This window comes from Caretta caretta, chromosome 1 (assembly GCF_965140235.1).
Source record: "Caretta caretta isolate rCarCar2 chromosome 1, rCarCar1.hap1, whole genome shotgun sequence".
In the NCBI taxonomy this organism is placed as follows: domain Eukaryota; kingdom Metazoa; phylum Chordata; order Testudines; family Cheloniidae; genus Caretta; species Caretta caretta.
Window position 1 is genome coordinate 7,569,601 of NC_134206.1, and position 18,943 is coordinate 7,588,543.

The 18,943-nt window shown below is 52.8% G+C and overlaps 1 protein-coding gene across 1 annotated transcript in view; it reads left to right on the forward strand.

The window, feature by feature from the left end:
- LOC125631289 (sodium-dependent proline transporter-like) overlaps nucleotides 1–18,943 on the forward strand; it is a 42,941-nt gene that overhangs the window by 11,117 nt on the left and 12,881 nt on the right. Inside the window, 2 exon segments of the mRNA XM_048837729.2 lie at nucleotides 6,895–7,123; nucleotides 16,717–16,848. Of these exon segments, the coding sequence (XP_048693686.1) occupies nucleotides 6,895–7,123; nucleotides 16,717–16,848 (361 nt within the window).

Here is an 18,943-nt window from a genome sequence, read left to right on the forward strand (position 1 = left end):
TTATGTGACCATTGTTTATTAGCACTGCTATGGGTACCCGCATGGCCCCACAGTATGCCAACATTTTTATGGCTGATTTAGAACAACGCTTCCTCAGCTCTCGTCCCCTAAAGCCCCTACTCTACTTGCGCTATATTGATGACATCTTCATCATCTGGACCCATGGAAAAGAAGCCCTTGAGGAATTCCACCATGATTTCAACAATTTCCATCCCACCATCAATCTCAGCCTGGTCCAGTCCGCACAAGAGATCCACTTCCCGGACACTACAGTGCTAATAAACAATGGTCACATAAACACCACCCTATACCGGAAACCTACTGACCGCTATTCCTACCTACATGCCTCCAGCTTTCACCCTGACCACACCACACGATCCATCGTCTACAGCTAAGCTCTGCGATACAACCGCATTTGCTCCAACCTCTCAGACAGAGACAAACACCTACAAGATCTCTATCAAGCTTTCTTACAACTACAATACCCACCTGCGGAAGTGAAGAAACAGATTGATAGAGCCAGAAGAGTTCCCAGAAATCACCTACTACAGGAAAGGCCTAACAAAGAAAATAACAGAACGCCACTAGCCGTCACCTTCAGCCCCCAACTAAAACCCCTCCAACGCATTATTAAGGATCTACAACCTATCCTGAAGGATGACCCAACACTCTCACAAATCTTGGGAGACAGGCCAGTCCTTGCCTACAAACAGCCCCGCAACCTGAAGCAAATACTCACCAACAACCACATACCACACAACAGAACCACTAGCCCAGGAACCTATCCTTGCAACAAAGCCCGTTGCCAACTGTGCCCACATATCTATTCAGGGGACACCATCACAGGGCCTAATAACATCAGCCACACTATCAGAGGCTCGTTCACCTGCACATCCACCAATGTGATATATGCCATCATGTGCCAGCAATGCCCCTCTGCCATGTACATTGGTCAAACTGGACAGTCTCTACGTAAAAGAATAAATGGACACAAATCAGATGTCAAGAATTATAACATTCATAAACCAGTCGGAGCACACTTCAATCTCTCTGGTCACGCAATCACCGACATGAAGGTCACTATCTTACAACAAAAAAACTTCAAATCCAGACTCCAGCGAGAAACTGCTGAATTGGAATTCATTTGCAAATTGGATACTATTAATTTAGGCTTAAATAGAGACTGGGAGTGGCTAAGTCATTATGCAAGGTAGCCTATTTCCCCTTGCTTTTTCCTACGCGCCCCCCCCCCCTCCCCAGACGTTCTGGTTAAACTTGGATTTAAACTTGGAGAGTGGTCAGTTTGGATGAGCTATTGCCAGCAGGAGAGTGAGTTTATGTGTGTGTGTGTGTGTGTTCCCCCGGGGAGGTGGGGGGGGTGAGAAAGCCTAGATCTGTGCTGGAAATGACCCACCTTGATTACCATGCACATTGTAGGGAGAGTGGTCACTTTGGATGAGCTATTACCAGCAGGAGAGTGAGTTTGTGTGTGTGGTTTTTGGAGGGGGGTGAGGGGGTGAGAGAACCTGGATTTGTGCAGGAAATGGCCCACGTTGATTATCATGCACATTGTGAAGAGAGTGGTCACTTTGGATGGGCTATTACCAGCAGGAGAGTGAGTTTGTGTGTGTGTGTGGGGGGGGGGGGGGGCGGAGGGTGAGGAAAACCTGGATTTGTGCTGGAAATGGCCCAACTTGATGATCACTTTAGATAAGCTATTACCAGCAGGACAGTGGGGTGGGAGGGGGTATTGTTTCATGGTCTCTGTGTGTATATAATGTCTACTGCAGTTTCCATGGTATGCATCCGATGAAGTGAGCTGTAGCTCACGAAAGCTCATGCTCAAATAAATTGGTTAGTCTCTAAGGTGCCACAAGTACTCCTTTTCTTTTTGCAAAGACAGACTAACACGGCTGTTACTCTGAAACTTTGGGGAATGTTACTTTTCTGCTGTTACCCAACTGCTTTCCTTCCGAGGGAGCGGGGGTGGACGTGAAGTTGAAAATGCCCATTAGAAGAGAAGGGTGGGGAGATGGTAAGAATTGTGCCAGGATTTAGAGCCAGTTAAAATGACCTCTTGCATAGGTGCCTGGAGGCTCCACTCAGGATCAAGCCCCATTGTGCTGGGTGCTGTAGGAATGCATAGTAAGAGATGGTCCTCGCCCCAGAGAGCTTGTGGTCTAAATTAAGACAATGCAACAAGTGGGTGTGACAGAGAACTGGGGAGGTAAGGGAGTGTGCTGGCAGCATGGTATTCCACAGATCAGCTACAAGCACTTTTTGTAGGCGTTGAGTCTGTTTTATCCATCCATGGAGTCTCTGCAGGTAGTGCGGCCAGTGCTAAGGGGCTGAGAGAATTTCTGGCTCCCACCCATTTTGGCAATCAGAATCCTTCCCCCCTCCACCTCAACACACACACAGAGTACATTTTGTGTCTTTCCCTAAAAACAATCTTAGTTTGAGAGAAGTGGGGTTGGAGGTAGCATTCTCTAGTAGTTAAAGTAGGGGCCTGGAAGTTAAGGTTTCTAGGTCGGTTATTTTACTACTGCCACTCGGTGTGACCTTTGGCTTGTCACTTCTTCACTGTGTGCCTCAGTTGCCCCATTTCTAAATCAGGAGTAACAATACTGACCAGCCTGGCTAGGGCAAATTCATGTTTGTGCAGGACTTTCAGATATTCTGAGTGAGGCTGTAAGCGCAGAACAGCGCTTAATTTGTGCCAGGGCTGAGCCCCAGCACCTCTAGGCTTAGCAGTTCTGGGTTGCTGCATCAATTATGAATGTAAAAGAATTGCTTGAGCCCCAGCACCTAATTGCTTGAGTCCAGAACCTCTCTCATTACAAATTAAGCACTGATGCACAGTATTCAATTTCCATAATAATCAGCCTTGCTCCAAAACGACCTCTGACCTCCAGTGACTCTTCTGGTTTCTGTAATTCTTCAAGGCAGAGGTGGGGTTGGGAGAACATGCTGGATCTGGGGGTCTGTGACCCCTCTACAGCCATTTTCCTTAGCGGTTGGGTTTTGTGAAACATTTTTTCCATGATTTAACCCATTGTTTCAAAAGGGAAACTTAATTCGAGACACACAATTTACAGTGGGCTCTGACCGCACTGACTAATAATCCTCCCCTTTGGGGTAGATGGTTAAATATCATTATCCCTATTTCACAGATGGGGAAATTAACCTTTGTGACTCAAGTAGTCTGCCCAAAGCTCTGCAGCCAATCAGTGGCAGAGCTGGGATTAGAACTCATGAGTTCCTGTCCCTGTGGCCGGTGCTCCAAACCCTGCTGCCTGTGTGTGTTTCAACCTGACATTCATCAATGCCAGAGCACGGTGCTTTGGTTACACTCAGTCCAGAGGAGTGTATAACTTAAGGACCTGACCCGGTGGGTGCTGAGCCCCTTTGGGCCCCGCTGGCTTCTCTAGGGTGCTGAGCATCCCTGGCACTCACTGGACTGGTCCCTACATTCTCGGTTCTACCTCCTGGCTCTGAACTGTTTTTTCCAGCTCCCTCTCTGCTGGCGACTGGCTCTTCTCAGTATAGTGCTGTATAAAACACATGCCCGAGCCAGTGACCTGCCTCCTGAGACCCCCAAGGAGCTGCTACAGGAGAAGCTGCTGCTGGCTCCCAAGGTCTCCGGCTTCCCCCAGGAGCATCCCGGCTGCTGTTAGGGTTCAAGGAGCGGTGCTGTCCTGAGTTGGGGGCTAGGGAGTGTCCAGGGCTCACTCAGCTCCCACCCTACAGTCTGATTTATGTGAAATCTTCCCCCACTCAGTTGCTGCTGCTAACTGTCCCTGAAGATTGGCGGACTGTGAAACCCGCCGCTCAGCAGCTGATGGCTACACTCATACCAGAGCGGCTGGCCTACTGCCGAGAGCCCTGGGAGTCATGCATTTGCCATGTTCCCTGAAGCCCTCTCTCTCTCTGCTCCTTCCTTCCTTCCTTCCTCTGTTGACCTAGGGACTAATCAAGCCCTGTCCTGACATTTGCTTCATCCTGCCCCTCTCTCAGGGTGCCGGCTGGCTCAGCTGCCCTCCAGCGGCCTTCCCCCTCAGTGCCAGAGGCAGTGAGGTGCTAGGGCAGATGAAGTAGGTGGAGTGCGAGCTGGCTGGAGTCCCATAGGCTTGGGGCTGGCCCTGCTGATGCTAGAGATGGCCAGATACAGATTTTGGGGTGGATCCAAATGTTGCAGCTCTGGGTCATTTGTGCCCTGCCCCCAGGTTTCCTTCCCATCCTGTGTGCCCCTGTGATTGCTATGTTCTGGGAGCAGGCAGACTGGTGGTGCCATGCCCCTTACATGGGGGGGCCGGGGAGAGGTGATGGGGGAGCCCACTCGTACCACAGGGGAGGTGTGAGCTTGGGAGCTGAGCCCGCTCTGCAGGGAGCCAGTGTTCAATGCTGAGATAACTGGTGCCAAGTCGCTCACTTCCCTACACCTCCCGTGTGTGTGTGTCTGGATTGTCGAGGGCCTACCTGTAAGCTCCTGCCCTGTTACGGGCCGGGACAGGAGCACTTGCTGCTGCCCCTACACAAACTCGTTCAAATTCCCTCTCTCTAAGCAGACCTTGTGCACGAGTTTAGCGCTCACGCCAGCGAGGATCTGACAGCGCTGGCTGGAGATGTACAGCACTTCCCCGCGCACACGCAAGCTGCCCCTCCGGTCCAGCGTGCTCCGTGCTTCGAGCCTCCCGCCCTACCCCGACAACATCACTGCCCGTGCACCTCAGTCCTGCCTTGCATCCCCCCCTGCTGTTCCAGCCCTGAGCCCAGCTAAGTAGCAGGTGCTGAACTGTGCCGGGGTATCGTACTGTGCACAAACGAGAAACCTTTCCCTGGATCTCACTCCTCGCCGAGCAGTGAACTTGCGACTTGGGGGAGCTGTATGCGCTATGTCACATCCTGGCGCATCAGTGGCTCTCAGCCTTCCCAGACTGCTGTACCCCTTTCAGGAGCCTGATTTGTCTTGTGTACCCCAAGCTTCACCTCACTTAAAAACGACTTGTTTACAAAATCAGACATGAGAAAGTAAAAATGTCCCAGCACGCTAGTACTGAAATATCGCTGACGTTCTCATTTTGTCTGTATGAAATTTTAGTTTGTGCTGACTTCGTTAGTGCTTTTTATGCAGCCTGTTGTAACACTAGGCAAATATCTAGATGAGTTGATGTACCCCCTGGAAGACCCCTCTGTACCCCCAGGGGTACACGTGCCCCTGGTTGAGAACCACTGCTCTACGTGAAATCCCAAGTCACCCCTTCCTCGCCTGCTGGGTGTGTTTTCTGATGACCCTGCGGCTTGCAGTAGAGTTTCCCTGTTGAATTATTGTCTGTTGTTTTCCATGGTGAGTGCTGCTAAGAGATCGAGCCTTGTCCAGCCTAGCTGGTAGTTGCAGGCATTGCTCTGACAGGTGATGTGTGAAGAGAGGCGCTGGAGACGGGGGCAGGCAGCTGGCAGTGATGAGAGCTGCTGATCTGTCCGTCCATGGCAGATGGTGCCCACGCAGCCCTGCTCTGCCAGGGTGTTAGTCCTGGCAGCCTCTGTGCAGGGGGATGGCAAGTGCTGATGATCAGACAGTCCCTGGGTGAAAGGGAAAGTGATTCCCCCTGTTCCCCCCCCAGCCCCTGCATGCTTTTCCCCTCGTACCTAGACGCAGCAGGCGTGGAGTTGTGCTGGAGCTCTGCCAGCTGGAGGAGAAGGGTTTATAAGAGGCCGTGATCAGGATCTCGGCCTTGTGCCGGGTGCTGCGCCAACAGGTGGATACAGCCCCCGCACTAGAGAGGACACCCCTGGCTGATGAAATGGGGAAGGAGGGAGAGAGAGGGCCGCACTCAGATACCCTGCTGCATAGATATTAACCACAGCCCAGCCATCAAACAGGGGCCGATCGCTTGCATGCATCCTGGCAGTGGCCTGTCTGGCTCGGGGCTGGGAAGCAGGAGGAGAGGTTGGTGGGCTGATGGAGCAGTTCAGGGAGGCTGTGCTAGGGGTGGGGGTGGGGGTAGAGATTTTGTGAGGAGCAGACAGGCGGATGGTCCCACCAGCTGGGTGGAAGAGGTGATGGGGAGCGAGAAGTTGAGCTGTGAAGGGCCAGCGCTGAGAAGCTTGGACTCGAAGCCCAAGAAGAGGGGGAGCTGGTGGAGGGCTCCAGAGAGGAGGCATGTGGCCAGTGTGACTGGCAGGGAAGATGGCCCTCGCCGTGTTATGGATGGATTGGGGGTGGGGAAGGTACGTGGTGCGGCCTGGGCAAGAGACAGAAGGAACAGGACGGAGCTGAGAAATGCTGCGGGGGGGAGATGTGGAGAGCTGGAGTGTGTGGGGGCCAAGCGAGCAGTCTCTGCTGACTCCTGGGGGGGCGCTGGTTGCTGGAGAGGACGATGGTTCGCTCAGCATGCAGTGACAGAGAACAGGGGCTGTGGAGAGGCCTTGGGAGGAAAGGTTGGGGGCTGAGTTTTGGCCACGTTGTCCAAGCTGATGGTGACACGGGCTGAGATGCCGGATTGGGCCAAGGGAGACGGGAGGATCAGAGCCTTTAGAAATAGGAGAGCCCTCTGCTCTGTCATCCCATGTGGCCCATCTCCCCAGGGGCCAGTGTGCGGGGCTTGTTCCCTCCAGATCCCTCCACAGGGCTCTGTTGTGTTAAGTGTCCCAAGCCATGGGGGCTCCCGGAGTGGCGTAGATATTTGGGACAGCCTCCTCCATTCCTGTGAGGTGGGGCTGCTGGCATGGGTCTTCCAAGAGAGGTGCCTGGGGGAAGGTTGCTCAGAACTTGCTTGTGGGCTGACAGACCCGCCCTCCCTCCCGGGGGCATGCAAGTGTGCATGCTGGCACGCCGGCCGAACGGGATTTGTCTGATCTCTGACTCCTTTTCCCCTTCTCTTCCCACCGCAGGGGAGTCCGGTCCAGCTGAATGGTGTGACCCTGGAGTCTGAACACCCGCAGTCCGTGAGCCAGCCCCAGCCTGCCTTCCAGATCCAGCCCGTGACCCCGGACCCTGCCCCCAGCCAGCCCAGGGAGACGTGGGGTGGGAAGTATGAGTTCCTGCTCTCCTGCGTTGGGTATTGTGTGGGGCTGGGCAACGTCTGGCGCTTCCCCTATCTCTGCTACCGCAATGGAGGAGGTGAGTCCCTGCAGGCCTCTTTGCTGTTGTCTGTCTGCCTTGGGGTCACATGATCACACCCCTCTTACTTTGGAACTAATGCCTGGATCCATCAGGTGCTGGGAAGCTGGTGGTGAGCAGAGACGGTATCTGCCAAGTCCCAGACGAAAGGAGTGCGCTCCGAACAGATGGTGCTGTTTGCATGGAGCAGTGTTTGTCAAATCACCAGCACTTTTACAGGGCCACTTGCGGGTGGTGGCATGGCCTAGCGGGTCGGGCTCTGACTGAGTCAGGACACCTGCGTTCTGTCCCCACCGCTGCTCCTCAGAGGTGCTGAGCGGTTATCATGTCTCCCCTCAGTCTTCTCTTCTCCAGACTAAACAAACCCAGTTTTTCAATCTTCCCTCCTAGGTCATGTTTTCTAGACCTTGAATCATTTTTATTGTTCCTCTCTGGCCTTTCTCCAATTTGTCCACATCTTTCCTGAAATGCGGCGCCCAGAACTGGACACAATACTCTGGTTGAGTCTTAATCAGCGCAGAGTAGAGTGGAAGAATTACTTCTCGTGTCTTGCTTACAACACTCTTGCTAATATATCCCAGATGGATGTTTGCCTTTGTTTTGTTTTTTTGGTTTGTTTTTTTTGGCAACAGCATTACACTGTTGACTCATATTTAGCTTGTGGTCCACTATGACCCCCAGATCCCTTTCTGCAGTACTCCTTCCTAGGCAGTCATTTCCCATTTGGTATGTATGCAACTGATGGGTCCTTCCTCAGTGGAGTACTTTGCATTTGTCCTTATTGAATTTCATCCTATTTACTTCAGACCATTTCTCCAGTTTGTCAAGATAATTTTGAATTTTAATCCTATCCTCCAAAGCACTTGCAACCCCTCCCCGCTTGGTATTGTCCACAGACTTTATAAGTGCACTCTCTGTGCCATTATCTAAATCATTGATGAAGATACTGAACAGAACCAGACCCAGAACTGATCCCTGTGGGACCCCACTCATTATGCTCTTCCAGCATTACTGTGAACCATTGATAACTACTCTCTGGGAATGGTTTTCCAGCCAGTTATGCACCCACCTTCTAGTAGCTCCATCTAGGTTGTATTTCTCTAGTTTGTTTATGAAGAGGTCATGCGAGACAGTATCAAAAGCCCTTATTATATTTTATTGGCCTGGGCAGGCTGTAAAGGAAGGAGTCTGGCTTACTCCTGGCAGACTATCCATACGTTTTCAGAAAGTGATGTTTTGGGGACTTGGTAACTAACTTTATGAACTGGGGCTATCTCGTTGCAGCCCTAAATAGATCCCCAAATCTGGAGAGTCTTGCATGGCGGCTTTGAAATGAAATGTTACCACTGTGCTAGTCAAGGCTGCTGGGCCTTGAGTCAGGCCTCTGAGCTCAACTCTGGCTCTTGAATGAGCAGATCTGTGCAAGAGCAACACATCTGAGGTACTGCGAGACACATGCCCCAGAGATGTTACCCCAGGGCAGCCCTGTTGAGCTGGAATCTTTCAGCTATTTCCAAGCAGTGAGGTTTTTGCTTCATGGGGGGCACAGTTAATTTGTTCTTGCTGCCGCTGTGGCACGTACTGACCAACCTGGAAAGGAGTACTTGTGGCACCTTAGAGACTAACCAATTTATTTGAGCATGAGCTTTCGTGAGCTACAGCTCACTTCATCAGATGCATACCGTGGAAACTGCAGCAGACGGTATGCATCTGATGAAGTGAGCTGTAGCTCACGAAAGCTCATGCTCAAATAAATTGGTTAGTCTCTAAGGTGCCACAAGTACAGGATCAGGTCTGATCAAGCTTTCCTTGGGCACCTGAGAGCTGCAGGTTTCGGCTAGCCGAGCAGCTCCTGAGTGAGCGCTTGTCTACTGAAATGATCTAGGGAGTACATCGTTCAGAATGGACAGGCCCATTGCAAAGAGGGAAACCAAAACAATACAGAAGCGAGGATTTCACATCCCAGTATTGATAAGTGAGTTCTTGCCAGACAGGATGCTATCAAACTAAGTTTCCTTTTACATCTTCTAGGCACTTCCCTTTCTTTGGAGGTGATAGGCACTATCAGGACAGGATTGTATTCCTAACAGCCCAATAGCACCTTCTTTCAATGTGACTAGTTTGGAATGTGAGGATGTGACCGGTCGCTTCCCAGCTTATGGCTGCCTCTGTTGCTTAGCCAAAGGCCTTAATCTAAGAACAGGGCCTCAGACTGTCACAGTAAGAGAAGGACCTTACACTGCAGACAGTGATTTTGATTCTTTCTTTTATACTTCTAACTAACCAAGTGATAAGAATACACCTTAATTCTTAAAGTACAGGCCTTTGCAGACAGGCCTGAATATCTATATCCTAACACTCCACCCCTTTTTTTTCTTTTTCTTTTGGGATCCTCCTGCCCAGGTATCCCTGGAAAAGCATAGGACATATGGCAACACACTTCCTGATAGGGCCAGGCATCAAGAGGGAAGGTGTCGATATTCCATTTGTCCCACTGCCCCTTGTGTAGTATAGTGCCCTGCACCTTCTCTCGTACAGGCATACCACACCTATTCCAATTAGTGTTCCAGACTTCCCATTAGAGTGGGCCCGAGAAGGTTGGGTCCGGGTTGTCTAGTACACTGTAGGGTTTGGAGGGCTTACTACATTACTTATAGGTTATCTTCATATGCAACGTAACACAAGTACAGTTAACAATACAAAATCCACAGCAACACCGAGTCCTGACCACTGCAGTATGATCCAACATCTGAGACACCCCCAAAACACTGCCTCTCCTCCTTCGACAGGGTCATGATCTTATGTGTCCAGTTGCTCGTAGTTCCAACAAGCTGCCCCTGCAGGTTTTGCTTGCTTTTGTCCATATCATAAGTCCACTGAATGTTCACAGAGAAATGGGTTATTGTCCAAACCAGCTTGACCACTTGGTATGGAATCAGGCAGTATGCCCTGGTTTGATTATTATTATAATATTATTTTTATTATTTATTATTGGGGACGGGAAGCCAGGGGAGTGGTATGGCCAGAGCAACAGAAGGAAGGAGATTTCCACACCAGCATGAGCAGAGGAGGCCCAGTGAGAGTCGCAGAGGCCAGAGAGAGGAGCACAAGAGAGCTAAGAAAGGGAGTTAGCAATGAGAATGGAGAGGCCTGCCCATGGCACTCCCTCGCAGGGCAAGATGAAGACCCTATTGTGGAAGACACTGTGGCTTTATCCACCTCTGTGCAGATCGGAAGCACGTGAACATCTGTGCTGCTAATGCTGTCCCCGGAGAGGTGTTCTGTGTAGACTTTTAACCACACCTCTTGCGGCAGCATGAATGCCCTGTTCCTAGACTGAAGGGACCATTGGATAAAGGAGTTTGAGGTGCAAGTGGTGTTCTCGTCCATCCTCCCCGGAAGAAGGAAAAGGCCTGGGTAGAGACCGTTGAATCGTGGAAGTCAACGAATGGCTATGAAGGTGGTGTCAGAGAGAAGGCTTTGGATTCTTTGACCATGGGATGGTGTTCCAAGAAGGAGGAGTGCTCGGCAGAGACGGGCTCCACCTAACGAAGAGAGGGAAGAGCATCTTCGCAAGCAGGCTGGCTAACCTAATGAGGAGGGCTTTAAACTAGGTTCACCAGGGGGAAGGAGACCAAAGCCCTGAGATAAGCGGGCAAGCGGGATACCGGGAGGAAGCATGAGCAGGAGCGCGTGAGAGGGGAGGGCTCCTGCCTCATACTGAGAAAGAGGGACGATCAGCGATTTATTTCAACTGCCTATACGCAAATGCAAGAAACCTGGGAAACAAGCAGGGAGAACTGGAAGTCCTGGCACAGTCAAGGAATTATGATGTGATTGGAATAACAGAGACTTGGTGGGATAACTCACATGACTGGAGTACTGTCATGGATGGATATAAACTGTTCAGGAAGGACAGGCAGAGCAGAAAAGGTGGGGGAGTAGCACTGTATGTAAGGGAGCAGTATGACTGCTCAGAGCTCCTGTATAAAACTGCAGAAAAACCTGAGTGTCTCTGGATTAAGTTTAGAAGTGTGAGCAACAAGGGTGATGTCGCGGTGGGAGCCTGCTATAGACCACCGGACCAGAGAGATGAGGTGGACGAGGCTTTCTTCCGGCAACTCACGGAAGTTACTAGTTCGCAGACCCTGGTTCTCATGGGAGACTTCAATCACCCTGATATCTGCTGGGAGAGCAATACAGCGGTGCACAGACAATCCAGGAAGTTTTTGGAAAGCGTAGGGGACAATTTCCTGGTGCAAGTGCTGGAGGAACCAACTAGGGGCAGAGCTCTTCTCGACCTGCTGCTCACAAACCGGGAAGAATTAGTGGGGGAAGCAAAAGTGGATGGGAACCTGGGAGGCAGTGACCATGAGATGGTCGAGTTCGGGATCCTGACACAAGGAAGAAAGGAGAGCAGCAGAATACGGACCCTGGACTTCAGAAAAGCAGACTTTGACTCCCTCAGGGAACTGATGGGCAAGATCCCCTGGGAGAATAACATGAGGGGGAAAGGTGTCCAGGAGAGCTGGCTGTATTTTAAAGAATCCTGATTGAGGTTACAGGGACAAACCATCCCAATGTGTAGAAAGAATAGTAAATATGGCAGGCAACCAGCTTGGCTTAACAGTGAAATCCGTGCTGATCTTAAACACAAAAAAGCAGCTTACAAGAAGTGGAAGATCGGACAAATGACCAGGGAAGAGTACAAAAATATTGCTCGGGCATACAGGAGTGAAATCAGGAAGGCCAAACCACACCTGGAGTTGCAGCTAGCAAGAGATGTTAAGAGTAACAAGAAGGGTTTCTTCAGGTATGTTGGCAACAAGAAGAAAGCCAAGGAAAGTGTGGGCCCCTTACTGAATGAGGGAGGCAACCTAGTGACAGAGGATGTGGAAAAAGCTAATGTACTGAATGCTTTTTTTGCCTCTGTCTTCACGAACAAGGTCAGCTCCCAGACTACTGCACTGGGCAGCACAGCATGGGGAGGAGGTGACCAGCCCTCTGTAGAGAAAGCAGGAGTTCAGGACTATTTAGAAAAGCTGGACGAGCACAAGTCCATGGGGCCGGATGTGTTGCATCTGAGAGTGCTAAAGAAGTTGGCAGATGTGATTGCAGAGCCATTGGCCATTATCTTTCAAAACACATGGCGATTGGGGGAGATCCCGGACTACTGGAAAAAGGCTAACGTAGTGCCCATCTTTAAAAAAGGGAAGAAGGAGGATCTGGGGAACTACAGGCCAGTCAGCCTCACCTCAGTCCCTGGAAAAATCATGGAGCAGGTCCTCAAGGAATCAATTCTGAAGCACTTAGAGGAGAGGAAAGTGATCAGGAACAGTCAGCATGGATTCACCAAGGGCAAGTCATGCCTGACTAATCTAATTGCCTTCTATGATGAGATAACTGGCTCTGTGGATGAGGGGAAAGCAGTGGACGTGTTGTTCCTTGACTTTAGCAAAGCTTTTGAAACGGTCTCCCACAGTTTTCTTGCCAGCAGGTTAAAGAAGTATGGGCTGGATGAAAGGACTATAAGGTGGATAGAAAGTTGGCTAGATTGTCGGGCTCAACGGGTAATGATCAGTGGCTCCATGTCTAGTTGGCAGGCGGTATCAAGTGGAGTGCCCCAAGGGTCGGTCCTGGGGCCGGTTTTGTTCAATATCTTCATAAATGATCTGGAGGATGGTGTGGATTGCACCCTCAGCAAGTTTGCAGATGACACTAAACTGGGAGGAGAGGTAGATACGCTGGAGGGTAGGGATAGGATACAGCGGGCCCTAGACAAATTAGAAGATTGGGCCAAAAGAAATCTGATGAGATTCAACAAGGAGAAGTGCAGAGTCCTGCACTTAGGATGCAAGAATCCCATGCACCGCTACAGACTAGGGACCGAATGGCTCGGCGGCAGTTCTGCAGAAAAGGACCTAGGGGTTACAGTGGACAAGAAGCTGGATATGAGTCAACAGTGTGCCCTTGTTGCCAAGAAGGCCAATGGCATTTTGGGATGTATACGTAGGGGCATTGCCAGCAGATCGAGGGACGTGATCGTTCCCCTCTATTCGACACTGGTGAGGCCTCATCTGGAGTACAGTGTCCAGTTTTGGGCCCCACACTACAAGAAGGATGTGAAAAAATTGGAAAAGGTCCAGCGAAGGGCAACAAAAATGATTAGGGGTCTGGAACTCATGCGTTATGAGGAGAGGCTGAGGGAGCTGGGATTGTTTAATCTGCGGAAGAGAAGAATGAGGGGGGATTTGATAGCTGCTTTCAACTACCTGGAAGGGGGTTTCAAAGAGGATGGCTGTAGACTGTTCTCAGTGGTAGCGGATGATAGAACAAGGCGTAATGGTGTCAAGTTGCAGTGGGGGAGGTTTAGGTTGGATATTAGGAAAAACTTTTTCACTAGGAGGGTGGTGAAGCACTGGAATGCGTTACCTAGGGAGGTGGTGGAATCTCCTTCCTTAGAAGTTTTTAAGGTCAGGCTTGACAAAGCCCTGGCTGGGATGATTTAGTTGGGGATTGGTCCTGCTTTGAGCAGGGGGTTGGACTAGATGACCTCCTGAGGTCCCTTCCAACCCTGATATTCTATGTTTCGGGCCATCTAGTCTGGCCTCCTGCACAAAGTCGAGGCATACTTGGCTTTGCTTCAGCGCAGGGGCCGCACTAGGCCAGCGGTTCTCAAACTTCATTGCCCCGCGACCCCCTTCTGACAGCCAAATTACTACGTGACCCCAGGGAGAGGGGGCCGGAGCCCGAACTCCGCAGCCCTGGGCGGGGATGGAGCTCGGGCTTCAGCTTCAGCCCCGGGTCCCAGCAAGTCCAATGCTGGCCCTGGAAACCCCATTAGAACGGGGTCCCGACCCACAGTTTGAGAACTGCTGCACTAGGCGACCTCTCACGGTCTCGCCTACTGCTCCGTTTCCACGAGTCTGTGATAGGTGCTTCCTGCGACCGCCGGTGTGTCCACCCTTCCTCTTGCAAGCAGGGCCACTTCAGTCTGTCTAAAGTCTTGGGTCCGCTTGCAAAGTCCTGGGGGGGCCTCTATCAGGAGGAGATAAAAACTGCACCAGGGGGATACAGCATCACTGTGTGCCCACAGAAAATGCCACTCCTCCCCCCCCCCCCACAGATTTCCTGTTTCCCTGCAGAAAATGGCAGGGAAGCCGCAGGTGGAGAGGCAGGGGGCGACCGTATGTTCAGTTTGGGGGGGTTGCCCCCCTCCAAACAGAGGCGAGGTCTTGGGGTGCACAGGGGATTACATGCCACTGCACACCCCCCCCCCCCATTCTGCAAGGGCAGAGCTGCCCAGCTGAAGGAGGCTGTGTCTTGACTCTGCTGACTAATCTGCAGCTAAATGCAGCCTCCTGGGTCTTAGTGCCAGTCACTCTCCCCTTCTGTGTGCTGGGAGCCTTGCTGTTTTCTGTGCAGCAAGGAGTGCCAGCAGTGGGGCTGGGAAGGGGGAGTAGGGGGAAGAGGCAGTGGGGAAGAAAGGGGGTGGAATAGGGATGAGGGAAGGAGAATGGAGAAGAAAAGGGGATAGGGGAATCATGGGGGAATCAGGAGCCTGGCAGGCGGTGTTCCCTCGGCAGCAGCTGAGGCTCCTCTGTTGAGCAGGCCCATCGAACCCTCACCCTGACAAGCCCTACCCGCCTACACTTGGTCCTCTCCAACGAGCCCCCCACACCTGGACCCCCACCCCACTGAGCACCTACCAGCTGCACCTGGACCCCCACTCCATCAAGCCCCACTCCCTCAGCACCTGGACCACACCCAGCCCCCCCTCCTGAGCCCCAGCCACCTTCACCTGGATCCCCTGAAGAGTCCCATTGACCCCGCACCCAGAATCCCCAACGAGCCCCTCTGCATTCAGATCTCCCACTGGCCTGCCCGCACCCAGACTGCCCCACACAGAAACCTCTCACCCCACACCTACATCCCCCAACACTAAGCCCCTCCCCACTTGGATCCTGCTGGGCTGAGCCTGCCCTCCTACACCTGGTGCACCTGGCACAGGGGGGCAGGGCCCTGGGGAGTTTCTGGGGCAGGCCCAGCCCTTATGCTGTGTCAGGGTCAGGTGCAGCCTCACAGCCGAGTCCTTGTATTGGGGGAGGTGGGGGCTTCAGGGTGATCTCCCTCCTCCATTCTGCCAGTGGCCTGTGCTCCACACTGCCATGCTGGAGCCACATTTATTTATTGACAAATAAAATTTGCAGAATTTTAATATATTGTGCACAGAATTTTAAATTTTTGGCACAGAATTTTAAATTTTGGGGTGCAGAATTCCCTCAGGAGTAAAAAACAAACTCTTCACTGCCAGCACCTTGGCGTTTAGACACAGCCCTAACCAACCCGTGTGTGCATGCGATACGGGGGAAATACTTGGACTGCATCTGTATTTTAACCTGTTATGCTGACAAGTATGTGTGTTCACCACAAGATGTCTCTCCAGGCTCTCTGAAGACACCGTTTATGTAGCATCTTCCAGAAGATGACTGGTTTGGAGCATTAGAACTGCCATTGGTTTAGTAAACGAGCTCTCTGCATTCGGGCTCTGGAGGACTGCATTGGACTGGGGAGCTTGTGCTAGTGACGGGCTTGTGTTAGGAAACCATAAGAGTGGCTGGACCTTTTTCCTACATGGGTCCCTGAAGTGTGTCAGGTCAAAGAATGATAGTACACGTGATGGGATGTCATTGCCTTTTATGTGGCTGGCTGGAATGGCCCATCATGGGTAGGGTGACCAGATAGCAACTGGGAAAAAACAGGACGGGGGTGCAGGGGTAATAGGTGGCTATATAAGGAAAAGTCCCCCAAAACAGGACGGTCCCTTTAAAAACGGGACATCTGGTCACCCTAATCATGGGTGGGAATTGGGTGGACAAGCACAGGAAAGCTCTGTGTGTTCTCCTGGATGGAGTATGTCAGACCTGTGTGTACGGAGCAATATGTGTGTGTCCAACATCTGAATAGTGGAACCACTGCTAGGGACCTGGGTTAGCTCACCTGAAGGTCTGGGTCTTTTGTGGGAGTCTAAGGTTGTGGTTTCTGTTCCCTAAAGCACCTGGAGTGCTTTAGCTGATGCCTGTCAGTGTCTGTGTGCTTATAGCCCTAGGGCAGATTTTAATGATAACATCGTAGGAGCCTATAATTGTGTCAACTCTTTCGATTCCAGATACAACGGATTTGACTTAATAAGTCAAAAATGTTTCTGGCTTCCAGGGCTGCAAACGCCATCTGGGTTCTAAAAACCCACTGCGTGTTGTGTTTTTTGCTGCCCTCTTATGGGCGATAAAGGTTCTGTCCCTGCGTCAAATGTCCCTTCCGTGTGGAGGGGTAAAGCAGGAATGCCCCCTGTGCCGAGGTCGCCAGCGGCTGGAGCTGAGCACACTGCCTCTGCACTAGCTTTCCCAGCCACAACCTGGCTGTCAGGGTGTTGCGGTCAGGCCTGTTCTGCTCTGGCCGCTGGCAGTCCCACCAGCTGTGGGCTCCTGAGAGCCAAGGTCTCTGCCCTGCTCCTTCCCGGTGGCTGAGTATCTGAGTTCTTGCCTCGTTCCATCCCAGTTCCTTGCTAACCGTGTCTGCCCCCTCTTCCCCAGGGGTGTTCCTGATCCCCTACTTCGTCATGCTGCTCTTCACTGGCCTGCCCCTCTTCCTGCTGGAGCTCAGCCTGGGCCAGTACGGAGCTGCAGGGCCCATCACCGTCTGGAAGTGCTGCCCCCTATTGAAAGGTGAGTCTGTGCCTGGCGCAGCATCCCACTCCCCTGAGTGAGCAGGGCATGGGGAGAGGCAGCTGCCGTACATCTTACCTCCCCCCCATCACTTCTGGCCCCTGGACACACAGTCTCCTTCTCTGTCACCCATAAACCACAGGGGACAAGGTCCTCTGCCCCTCGCTCTGACCACATCACCTCCCGCTCTCGATCCCTCCTCCAGTCCTGCTCCTCCACCGAGTCCAGTTCAAACAGCCTGTCTGCCCCTTCCAGGCCTGGCAGAGCTCCACCCCCATCCCTTATCTGACCACATCCCTCAGCACAGCCCCTCCGGGCTAGGTTTATCCACTTCCCCTGCTGTATCCGCACTGTCTCCAGCGCCCGGAAATGCCTCCTTGAGCTGCTCTGCAAGGTCAGCGCCCTCTCCTCACCGCAGCCCTCTCTGAGCAGCCTTCCCCATAGGCTGTAACACAAAACCCAGCCTCTCCTCCCTGTCCCCAGAGGATTTCAAAGCACTAAAGAATCTGCCCTCCTGGCCCCCTGGGAGGAGCGTCTGTTGTCTCCATTTCCCAGAGAGGCCAATGGCCTGGCCGGACTTCCCAGATGCGTCCAGCGCTGTAGCCCCCACTGAAATCCACAGGCCTATGGGCACCCGGGAACGTCAGGTCCCACAAGTGACTGGCAGGGCTGGGCGCAGAGCCTGGTCTCCTGACTTCCTGCCCTGCCGCGAGAGCGTCCTTCCTGCTCTAATGGCTGTAAAGTAGGTCTTGGTGCCGGCAGTGTTCTCCGCCGCGGATGGCTCCCAAGCAGAGCTATGGTACTCAGCCATGCTGTCGACTCTCTCCAGCTCAGCCAGACCCTTGTGTGTGTGTGTGTGTGGGGGGGGGGGGGGGACGACGACTCTGAGCATGAGGACACTCCAAACCAACGAAACAAAACTCTCTCTCAATCCTCTCCTCAATCATCCACCTTGGGGGAGGGATAGCTCAGTGCTTTGAGCATTGACCTGCTAAACCCAGGGATGTGAGTTCAATCCTTGAGGGGGCCATTTAGGGATGTGGGGCAAAAATTGGGGATTGGCCCTGCTTTGAGCAGGGGGTTGGACGAGATGACCTCCTGAGGTCCCTTCCAACCCTGATATTCTATGATACACCAAAGGAACCCACTGGGCAGCAGGTCCTTGCTCCGGCCCCATGCCATTCAGTGCAAGCATGTGAGGGTGGGACGCCCAGCACCACTCAAACCGTCTGAGCTCAGCAGTGTCTGTCCCCTGCTCCCTCTATACTCCCCCTCCTGGGGGGTTCAGGCCCTAGAGCTTCCTACTCTGTCCCAGGAGCAGGCAGATCACCCTGTGGCCCTGTGCACTGGCTAAGCCAATGCCAATGTGGGCTGTCAGCCTGAGCAGATCTGTCCGAGCAGGATGCTGGGCTGTCCCTAGTCCCACACGGGCTCTGTAGCTGGCAGTGCTGGACGCACCTTGTCTGCGTGAGGGCAGGAAGCCAGCCTGGGGAGGAGAGATTTGGATGAGACGCAAAGGCACCAGCCAGCGAGGGGGCCGGAGAAAGGAAGGGGATGTGGGCCGACGGGCTGAACCTCCTGACAAGAGATGGATGGTTCACTGTGAGATCACTGGGCCCAGAGCCTGCAGACTCGCTGGAGAGAACTGAGGGGACCAGATTGCCGTGGTGGGCCTCGTCTAGTTCCCGCATGCAGCGAGTTCGCTGTGCTGTGTTCGGATCTGAGCGCTCGGGAGCTGCAGAGGTGTCTTCTCCCAGCCTCCCACGCCAGCGCTGGCATGGGACACCGAGATCCGCTGCGTGCCGCTCTGCCTGCTTCTCTTTCACTCCCTCTCAGTGGCCTAGGAGACGTGCTGGTACGTGTCCGGCCAGCGCCTAGCGCAGCGGGGCCCAGCCTGCGGACCTTGCCGTGGTGTCAGGGATGCTCCCTGCAGCACGTGCTGTCTTCCGTCGTTGGCAGCGGGCAATGACCAGTGCCCCACACACGCACACACACCTCGCCATCATTAGTGCAGCTCGGATGCTTGGCCTCGTGGCACCCCTCCCCTGTCTCCATCCACCCGTTGTCTCATGATGGAAGTGTGAGCGCTTTGGGG